This window comes from Amblyraja radiata, chromosome 4, assembly GCF_010909765.2.
Source record: "Amblyraja radiata isolate CabotCenter1 chromosome 4, sAmbRad1.1.pri, whole genome shotgun sequence".
Taxonomy (NCBI): Eukaryota; Metazoa; Chordata; class Chondrichthyes; order Rajiformes; family Rajidae; genus Amblyraja; species Amblyraja radiata.
Genome location: NC_045959.1, coordinates 71,097,210 through 71,108,654, shown reverse-complemented (window position 1 = coordinate 71,108,654; position 11,445 = coordinate 71,097,210). Strand labels below are relative to the sequence as shown.

Genomic DNA, 11,445 nt, shown 5'->3' with positions numbered 1-11,445 from the left:
ATGTTTCTTTGTATTATTGCATTAATGTAGCAAGCAAGGTATTTCATTGTTCTGTTGCTGGTACACATGACAATTAGACACTCTTGGCCCTTGTATTTTTACTATGTTTGCACTATTATATATCCTAGTGTAACCCTAGTATATCACTGCCATCATGTGCTAGTCTGTATGGGCAGAAAAAGGTTTCATTTGGACATTACTATTCAAAACTTGTGTCACCTGCACAAATAAAAATATTTAATTTTGAAGAAGGGTTTCGGCCCGAAACGTTGCCTATTTCCTTCGCTCCACAGATGCTGCTGCACCCGCTGAGTTTCTCCAGCTTTTTTGTGTACCTTTAATTTTTCTATGTTTCCTCCTCTGAAATCTTTTCTAGCTGTTCTGCAGCAAAAAGGAGAAAGGTGCAAGAGCAGGAATTGGGAACATCGGTAAACAAACGAAATCCCTCCTGATGAACCACGTCACTACAGTCCCAGCAAGGATTGTGAAGAAGAAAGTAAAGAGGGTAAAGACTGTGATGAAACTCTGAGAAAGACGGATAATACGGAAAACCACAGACACTTATTAGGTAATACGGAAAAAAACCCATGTAGTTTAGAGGTTTTTTGGAACTATTCTTTAAACAGATAGTGAATGGACGTTTTAGTGCATCAGTATAATTATAACAATCTCCAATGACGTACGACCCATTTCAATGATGTTTTCCAGCATGGTAATAAAAAAGACATTGTTATGTAAACGGGCATTTTCATCATGTCCAGTAATCTGTGACTAATTGGGATATATCAGAGCTATGTAACTTAGCAACAGTAGTAATTGTTGTTTTCTAGTGCTTTTACTAGGTACAATCATTCCATTAGTAATATCCAGAAATGGCCAAAGTTTTAGATTGAAAACAATTCAATGAATCATGCACTACCGTATATAATTCTGCTTTTGTTTTCATTTATATGTACTGTTACATTTTTGTGCTAATTTATAATCACATTGATACATTTGCATAGTGTTGCCTGATTCCACACAGTTACATCTGCATTTTGTTTTAGTTTCATAGCCAATATTTAAAAACACACTGAAGTTTTTTCAGGACACTTACCTGATTTTAAATAATAATTACCTGATTTTAAATTTCTATAATATATATGTCACATAAAATGATTCACTATATATTTCCAATCCACATTCCATATCTATTTTTAAGACAAGGGATGGTTAAGCAAAGATGAACTACTGAAATATTTTAAACTCACCTTTGAGTTTAGTGCAAGTTTGTTTTAATCAAATCTATAACAGTAAAGGTCATTTACTTTTCTGCATAATAGGAAGTTACTTTGTTCCACATATATGTGCTAGCTGCCTACATTGCATCTGAATACTTTCCTGAACTGTTACATTTTATATTTTGGTGTATTTTTGGCACATCTTTGCAACATATTCCATTTCCCTTAATTTATTTTTTAATTTTCACATATTGAATGCTTGCTAACTGGAGATTGGCTCAGACAACACTAAATTTTCATGTGCTATATAATTCAATCTCTGTGACAAATTAAATATGTTCGAAAATTGGGAATTTATTGTTGGTTGCCACAAAATCCCCATTTTTTGTTTTAATTCGGTGTTTTCTTTTTGTTTTATGTGTTAATGTACAGGGGCCCATGGCCTACTCCTGCGCCTATTTTCTATGTTTCTATGTATAATACATGAATAGATACCCATTTCCATAACGTTCAGTTGTGCATGTGTGACCCACACTCCTCGGCCACTATGCTTTAAGCTAGCTTTCACAGCATCACTTAAATGGAATTTGCCTCAACCATGACATTGACCAATGCTGGGGACCTTTCTCATAGACACCTACCTAGCTCCTCCCCCCCCCACACACACACTCTCCCACCACGGTGTTGATACCATTACCCCATAATCTCCAAATTCTTGCTTGATCCAAACACCTCTCCCACATTTACTGCTCTGCTGAGCTGACAATGCACCCAACTACCACCACATCTGAATCACTAACACTGCCAACTACCGTCTCCATCACTTCACATGCCCCTCCACTGGTCGCACTGCCAAGCATTGCCTACGCACCTGACTACAAACCTCACTCATTTAGACAACTCATTCTGTTCCAGGATCAGCAACCCTACCCCTACACTACCAAAGTTACCTCCCAAGATCTCTTTCAGCGAGTCCTTGTCCCTTACCAATGTACAGTCCTAGCTCCATTTCACTGCCTTCACTACTACTCTAAGCCTCTCTCTCCGAACATGCCATCAGCCTCCTGTAAAGCAACATTTTCCAGTGGAGATGTGGGAGGTGAGATCTCTGAACAAAAGCACTATTGTCCACAGCTTGCCAATTACTCAATATGTCTTTAAAATTCCCAAACAGTTGTGCCCACATAAATTTATGATGTTCTATATATGCACCATTCCAGCAGGAAATGCTTTAGTTAATAACACTTTAGTTCCTGGCTGCCCAATGAAGAAGACATTTCAGGTGCTAACCGACACTGCTTCCCAAATATATTTCATGAAATGAACCCAACATATATCCATGGGCCTCTCATTCCTCTTCACCAATAAATGATTAATTGAGAGGGAAATCTATCATTGGTCACTGCTTTGTAATCCGTGCAAGAGTATTGGATACAAAGTGCTGGAGTAACTCAACAGGTCAGGTAGCGTTGGAGGACATGGATGGTTGACGTTTTGAGTTGGGACCCTTATTCAGTCTGATTGTGGTGGGGGCAGAAAGAGAGGAGGCACAGGATGTTTTGGGTCTAAAGAAAGGTCCCGACTTAAAATGTCACCTATCCATAACCCCCTAAGATGCTGCCAGACCCGCTGAGTTACCAGCTCTTTGTGTCCTACACATGATTCCAGCATCTGCGGTGTCTCCATGAGCATTGGACATCAGCTATTCTCACTACCATGTAGTCATCTGCTTTGGAGTGGAATAGAGAAATATACAGTTAGGCTATTCTTGTGCACACTTTTCATCATGGCAAACAAAGATAATTTTAGTAGGTACACAAAAATGCTGGAGAAACTCAGCGGGTGCAGCAGCATCTATGGAGCGAAGGAAATAGGTGACGTTTCGGGCCGAAACCCTTCTTCAGATAATTTTAGTGTTCACTTCCCATTAACAATGTTGTGGAAATTTAACTTTGTTTTGACCAAATACCTACATATTTACCTTTAAAAGCTAGGTGTAATATTGCTTCAACATGGTTCCAATGGTCCCTTGAACAAATATGCTTTCTTTGCCTCTTACATCTGTGTTCCTACCAATGCACTGACCACCAGAAGTAGATCATTCCCAATTTACCTTAACACAATCCCTCAAAATTTTGAACAGTTTCAAAAGATAACACCTCACCCAAGTTCATAAATCATAGGAGTAGAATTGGCCATTCAGCCCATCGAGTCTACTCCATCATTTCAATCTGTCTCCTTAGCCCATTATCCTGCCTTCTCCCCATGACCCTTGACACCAGTTCTAATCAAGAATTTGTCTATCTCTGCCTTAAAAATATCCATTGACTATCTATTATTTTTTTCTATTCAATTTTTAAACGATTCTCCAATTAAATATTGGGTAGCATAACGAGTGAATCATACTGATCAGACTTTTGCTGCTCGGTGCATAATCCATTGCCTTATCACAGGCACAATGGTAGCTAGGGTGCTTAAATTGTTCTCAAAACCCTGCGCCTAAGGTTAGAAAATGATCAACTTTGGACCTCATTCTTGATAAATAACCATGTGTACAGGTTTTGGGCAAAGATAAGATGGGATTTGGCTGCATCGTTGCATAGTTGCAGGATGGCACATCCTGCCAAGATCAATTTATGAAGGATATGAATGGTGCCAGCAGCCTGAAGAGCTATTTCCCATCAAGAATAGTGGCTTCAGGAGATGAACTAAAATGAAATGAGATACCTCATGTGTTTTAATGTTCTGTTTGTTGCCTAGAAAACAGAATTGTGCATTCAGCACATGAAAACCCTCAGGTGGACCTCCCACAGAAAGATACCAACAATAACGGCGATGATTTCAACAGCTATCAGGAGCTCGTGGCTAAGTCACTTCAAGATCTGGGGAAAATAGCTGAAGATGCAGGAATACAGAGGAGTGTTGAAAGCCATTTAAATGACAGTGGGGTGCAGTCACTGGAGGGAGAAAGTGATGGAGATGAAAGAAATGCATCTGAAATCCTCACTAAAGATGAGGCAACTGCATGTGAGAAAGAAACAGTTCCACACTACTCATGTGCAGAAAGTACTCACTTTCCTTCTGAGAATATTTATGATAATTCTGACCAGCCCCAAGATTTATCCAAACCATCCACCAAGAATGAATTCAAGCCCCTTTCAATCCAGGTTTATAATCTGGGCTGTAAACCTACAGACATTTTAAAAGCAAAAGGGAAGGAATGTGAGATGAAAGATATTGTCCCGCAGGAGCCAGCCCAGCAGAGCAGAGCGAACAACGTTGGCGAAACACTAAATGCACAGCCGCGCCTTCCTGTAAACGACATGCGGTCTCCAATGACTGACGATGACTGTACTTCCCAGCCGTCCACGACCACAGAGGACTCAGAGGACTTTAACGCAGCAAAGGGGAACCTTAGTCTCCTAGAGCAGGCTATAGCTCTGCAGGCAGAGCAGGGGTACATCATAAAGGGAACGCACAAGGAAAATGAAAGGATCTTACTGGAGAAGCTAACAGCGGAAAGGCAACTTTGCAAGACTATTGACATTGGCATCAGGAAAGGTTTCTCCAGCAGAGGTAAAGTGCCTTTTTTTTGTTCCAGGAACAATTTTCGCATTGCTCTTTAAAATTATTGTCTTCTTCTTGAGCTGCTCCCCATCCATTATGTTATTTTCAGCTGGCACACCCATGACCTGGATGTGACTGAGACTGAGAGTGGTTCAGCCCTGTGCATTGGTCTCGGAAATGAAAGCATTTCACCGCCATATAGTGCTCCACTTAGCAGCTTGCAGCTTGATGGAAATTGCTCAGTCAGGACAGATGGGTTTTTCCACACCAGTCATGACCGCGGTTCAAACCTGCAGCTCGGATATTGAATGCACCTTTTATTGCAAGTGCTGCCACATAAATGTGGTGGGGAAAGTGAATTTCTGCAGCAGTGTCTGCCAATTGTCTATCATCATTTCAGCGAAAGAACCGTGGTAATCCCATGAAAGTAACAAACATCAGCCATATGTCATTTTCTTTGGTATTCCACAGCTCCTCTGCCAGGTTACACTGAACAATTGGGAAAATCCCTGCAGGTTTTTCAGCCATTTGAACTTCTGTGCATATTTAAAATCTTCTTGTCAACAGATGTTACTAGCTTCATCGGAGGACATAAAATCCTAGTGTATTATTCATCCTGTTCGGCTAGTTCCTACAATACATCCAAGGAAAAATTTCTGTTCGGAAAAGATTCTGAACCTTTTCATACCTCTAGTTTCCCTCTCCCCTGACTCTCAGTCTGAAGAAAGATTCTGATCCAAAACTTCACCTACAGTATTCATTTTCTCCAGAGATGCTCTCTGTCCCGCTGAGTTACTCCAGCATTTTGTAACTAACTTCAGTATAAACCAGCATCTGCAGTTCCTTCCTACACAAGGAAGATTCTAAACTGAGCGAGGTATGGACCACATCACGGGATCAGGCCATTCCACCCATATCTATGCTGATGTTTAGGCCCCAAATAAGTACCATCTTATTCTATCTCATATGATTTAAAAGCACTAGCATGAAAGTTTTCAATTCCTTTCCACACCACTTACCTATTAGGGCCAAACTAAGCATCATTCAACCCAATGGTTTTTTCTGATATTAATATGGAGAAAATGTATGCTCAACAATAACTACCCTGTGGAATTTGTGTGAAATTAACAAATGCATCTCTCTCATCATAAAGAAGCATTTAGAAAAATTATGCAGGAATCAATAAATATGCCTGAACAGTGAATATTGCGATTAGACGTGATAAATCTTTCCACCCCTTGCTCATAGGCTCATAGGCCATGGGTTGGCATATGCAACTGATGGCTGAATTCTGAATTTTATCCAAATCTTCTGCACTGAGAAATTGCAAACTGGATGTTAACTTTTGCTTTCACATTTAAAAAAAAACATGTTTTCATCCCATTTTGTTTTTGCCCTTTAAGCCAGACAGTTAGAACAACTGAAAATAAATGTATTCTGGAGAGCACAATATTTAATGACATTTTTAGTTTTTTAGTTTAGTTTAGTTTGTGTGGATTCAAACCAGCATCCAGTCACTCTGTGACTTTGTGCATTAAAACCTAAATATCTTGTGCTTTTGTATTAATGTGGGATAGCAGCCTGAGGTTTACCAAACAATTGATTTTTTATTTTTATTTTTTTTAAATGTTTATTTCGAACAGAATAAAAGAATAAAAAGCAAGTGTGAAACAGCATACAAAAAACAAAACAAAAATATTTATAAAGTGTCATAAACAATATCTATAAATAAATGAAATCATATGTGTCCGAAAAGGAGCAGGAAGAAGCCAAAGCTTATTAATTCCCACCCCTTATTCAACTGCTTGTAATTATCTTATACAAATTTTAACTTGGTTTTGAACATTCCTTTATATGTCATTTAAGAATTATTTAAAGAAAAAAGAATTATATGTAGTATGCATTAGTATCTCCTGTTGGTAATTATTCCATATGAAACTGAGCAAATAATTCTGGAATGGTCAAGAAGCGATGAAAATTATTGAAGCACAAGTTTTTAGAGATAATGTTTAAGATCATAGATTAGGATGTATGTTAGATATAAGGAATTAATGCATAGGCTCACCACACAAACAGCCAGCATAAAGCTACAGCAAGGTTGCATCAATGACTAACAGATTTAATCAGCATATACATTTGTGCTAATTATATCTTTACGTTAAAGAGTGTTGTAAAAACTAACCTATTTTAGGCACGGCATTAAAATAGACCTTTTAAAAGCACTTTTGCTTTAAATTTATGAAAAGATTGACTATACTTCATCAAATAAACAATAAATGGTTCTGCATCAATTAAGACATGTTGAAAACTGAACACTATAGAGTTTCACCCCAAACATTACAAAATATTTTTGTGATAACTCAGTTTTCAATTGTGTCAGGTTGCCATCTGTAAAGACATCAAGGAGCATTTTATTGGAAGAGGGAAAGTATGAGCTCTAAACACCACCTGTCTTTTCTGGGTTCACGATGATTTTATGTTTGTGATTATGGGAATGAAGTGGAAAATGAACACAATTTTGTCAAGTGTACATTGTACTCAGATTCCTGGTCAAGTGAATGTTCCCAAAGGTTATTTCAGAAACATTTACTTTATTCTTATGCCTTTAAGGTGAGATATTAATCTCAATGTCGACGACTGTTTTTGTGAGAAGCCGTGTGGCTGTGTTTGAGTTAACTCACTCCTAGTTTTCTGCTGCTCTTTACAGATTCTATTAGGTCTGACAAAAAGGAATCCAAATGTCCCACTCCAGGGTGTGATGGCAGTGGCCACATCACAGGACTATATCCGCACCATCGTAGCTTCTCGGGTTGTCCTCATAAAATGAGGGTGCCCCCAGACAGTGAGTATCAGCAGTGTTACCTTCAAGACAGACCTTGCATGCATATGCTACTACCTGTAATTCCAAAACCCCTGCAGGATATTGCAAACATTTGAAATGTCTGTAGTTATATTAAATAAAAGTGTATGCGCAATATTTAGATGCAAAGAATAAAACAATCTGGATCTAAGATCTGGCTGCACTTCATTTGAACATATGGGGTTTAAATAGACCAAATGTTCTGCTTGGCATATCCAGTGTATTGATTTGAATATAACTCATAGCTCCACCCTGTTACTTAACGATTTCACATGATAGAAATGAACAGAGTGCAATTGATCTTACCTGCTTGCTCTGAACACAATGATAATTCATTTCATGGGCTCACTGGACATTATGATTAACCTCCTTCATGCGCTCTTATTATTGTTTAAGTAAGTTAATTTTGTAGTAGAATAGATATAAACCATGCTCACTGTTTATATATGTCGAAAATTTAAAAAATCTATATCAATTAATTTTGTTGGACAATAGGGTCAACAGCAATTGTTGTAGAATCACAATAGCAACAATAATATGCAGAAGTCTCTTTCATTGAATTGGCAAAGGTAGTAGAAGTCGTTTCTGGCAATGCGGTGCCAGATTTAAAATAATCTTACCATCTAGCCGTTTCTGAGGCCACGTGCCAACTCTCAGACACCTCCTTCTACTTATCCTTGGACCATGACCCCACAGACGAGTACCAGGCCATTATCTCTAACACTATCACTGACTTCATCACTTCCGGCTCCCTGCCCTCCCAAGCCTCCAACCTCATTGTTCCCCAGCCCTGCACAGCCCAATTATACATTCTCTCCAAAATCCATAAACCTGATTGTCCTGGCAGACCCATTGTTTCTGCCTGTTCATGTCCCACCAAACTTATTTCCACATACCTCGACTCCATCGAATCCCCACCGGTTAAATCCCTCCCTACCTATGTTCAAGACACCTCACATGCTCTTCGTCTCCTCCATGACTTCCGTTTTCCAGGCCCCCACTCCCTCATCTTCACCATGGGTGTCCAGTCACTCTACACCTCCATCCCCCACCAGGAGGGTCTTAAAGCCCTCCGTTTCTTCCTCGACCAAAGAACCAATCAATCCTCGTCTACTGATACTCTCCTCCACCTAGCGGAGCTGGTCCTTACCCTTAACAACTTTCCGTTTGACTACTCCCATTTCCTCCAAATACATGGCGTAGCTATGAGCACACGCATGGGCCCAAGCTATGCCTGCCTCTTTGTGGGATACGTCGAACAATCTTCCGATTGGCCCTATCCCCGAACTCTACGTCCGCTACATTGACGACTGCATTGATGCTACCTCCTGCACCCATACAGAATTCACTGACTTCATCCATTTCACCACTAACTTCCATCCGGCACTCAAATGCACCTGGACTATTTCCGACATCTCCCTACCGTTTCTAAACCTCACTCTCTCCATCGCTGGTGACAGACTACTGACCGACATCTACTATAAACCCACTGACTCCCATGGCTATCGGGGCTACACTTCTTCCCACCCTGTTTCCTGTAAGGACTCCATCCCCTACTCCCAATTCCTCCGTCTACGCCACATCTGCACCCAGGATGGGGTGTTCCAAACCAGGGCACGGAGATGTCCTCATACTTCAGGGAACGGGGATTCCCCTCTTCCACTATAGATGAGGCTCACACCAGGGTCTCTTCTATACCGCGTAACTCTGTTCTCACTCCCCATCCCCCCCCATTCATAACAAGGGCAGAGCCCCCCTTGTCCTCACCTTCCAGCCTACCAGCCGTCACAACAAATAATCCTCCGACATTTTCACCATCTCCAACGTGATCCCACCACTGGCCACATCGTCCCATCTCCTCCCCTTTCGGCTTTCCGCAGAGACCGCTCCCTCTGTAACTCCCTGGTCAATTCGTCCCTTCCCACCCAAACCACCCCCTCCCCTGGTACTTTCCCTTGCAACCGCAGGAAATGCTACACTTGTCGCTTTACCTCCCTCCTTGACTCCATTCAATGCCCCAAGTAATCTTTCCAGGTGTGGCAGAACCTGCACTTCCTCCCACCTCATATATTGCATCCCGCTGCTCTAGGTGTCAGCTGCTATACATCGATGAGACCAAACATAGGCTTGGCGATCGCTTCGCCCCACACCTACGCTCGGTTCGCAATAACCAACCTGATCTCCCAGTGGCTCAGCACTTCAACTCCCCCTCCCATTCCGAATCTGACCTCCATGACCAGAGTGAGGGTCTTTTACACCCCAGCGGTATGAACATTGACCTCCAATTTCTGGTAGTCCCTACTTTCTCCTTCTTTCCTCTCCCCTTTCCATCTCTCCCACAGCCCTTTGTCTCCGCCTCTTCCTTTCTTCTTCCCGCCCCCCCCCCCCCCACCCCCACATCAGTCTGAAGAAGGGTCTCAACCCGAAACGTCGCCTATTTCCTTCGCTCCATAGATGCTGCCTCACCCGCTCAGTTTCTCTAGCATTTTCGTCTGCCTACCATCCAGCTCTGTAATCTTAATCTATTAGAATCTCTTCCGGATCTTCTGATCCTTAGTCCCAAAAGAATGGCTGAGGAAAGCACAAGCAGGAGAACTGAGTGAAGAGAGAGGCAAAGCATCAAAAGAAGGAAGTCATTAAAGAAATATATTCATTAATTAAGAATATGTTATAGTTCTGAATAAAGGACGTAGGCACTTTGGTCCAACCTGCCTGTAGAGTTTCTGCCAGACAAAATCAAACCAGTCCTCTTTCTCCATAGATTTACCTTTATTTAGACGTAGTGTGCACAGATTATGAAATTAGCAATTGCCATGCTGAGTGAATATTGCAGCCAATGAATTTATCCAGCAGCATATGACTGGAATAATGCCTGAAAAGGCAATTTTGGCTGAATTTTCCCTCTGGAAGAGAAGCGAATAATATCACGAGCTTGCAAGTGATCAACTAAAGTAGCAAAGATCGAGATGCTTGGTCTTGTCTTTCCAGATAAATTGATAGGTTGCTCATGAGACAAGCTCTTCGAATCATCAATAATGTTTTTTTTTAATTATTCCTCTTGCACCGTTCTGAATTATTCTTCTGTTAAAATAAATGTTGCACTTTTTTTACATTGGCAAATTTCTGGAAAGACTTTCAATTTTAGTTTAAGTTTATTGTCACGTGAACCAAGATACAGTGAAAAGCTTTTGTTGCATGTTATCCAATCAGTGGAAGGACAAAACACGGTTACAATCGAGCCATCCACCGAGTACAGATACATGATAAAGGGAATAACGTTTAGTGAAAGATATAGCCAGTAAAGTCTGATCAAAGACAGTCCAAGGGTCTCCAATTTGATAGATAGTAGTTCAGGACTGCTCTCTATTTGTGGTAGGATGGTTCAGTTGCCTGATAACAGCAAGGAAGGAAATGTCCTGAATTTGCTTTTTCACAATTCTATACCTTTTGCCCGATGGGAGAGAGGAGAAGAGGGAGTGGCCAGGGCGCGACTTGTTCTTAAATATGCTATTGGCCTTGAAGGACATTATTGAAGCTTATCAAAATCCCAGAATTATAGATGGGACAAGTCCGCAGGTTCGATGCATTCTGCCAAAAGCATACCCTTGTTCTTTTGCAAGCCATAAACTTGTAGGACGATGATCAGATGAAAACACAGAGAATCCGTGCATTTATCCTGTCTGAGGAAATCTAACTGATGCCATGCCAAACATGCAGCTGGTTTGGGCTAACAACTGAAAAAAGGAGTAAAAATATTGCCAAATAAAATTCAAGCATTAGAGTTTTTTGGGAATTGGA

General features: G+C 40.7%; 1 protein-coding gene across 1 annotated transcript in view; it reads left to right on the top strand.

The window, feature by feature from the left end:
* The first annotated feature begins 436 nt into the window (after window positions 1-436).
* Window positions 437-11,445, top strand: part of st18 (ST18 C2H2C-type zinc finger transcription factor) — an 85,376-nt gene continuing 74,367 nt past the window's right edge. Inside the window, exons 1-3 of the mRNA XM_033019717.1 lie at window positions 437-568; window positions 3,981-4,796; window positions 7,495-7,629. Coding sequence (XP_032875608.1) covers window positions 4,448-4,796; window positions 7,495-7,629 — 484 coding nt within the window. The 5' untranslated portion in view covers window positions 437-568; window positions 3,981-4,447. The remainder of the gene's footprint in view (window positions 569-3,980; window positions 4,797-7,494; window positions 7,630-11,445) is intronic.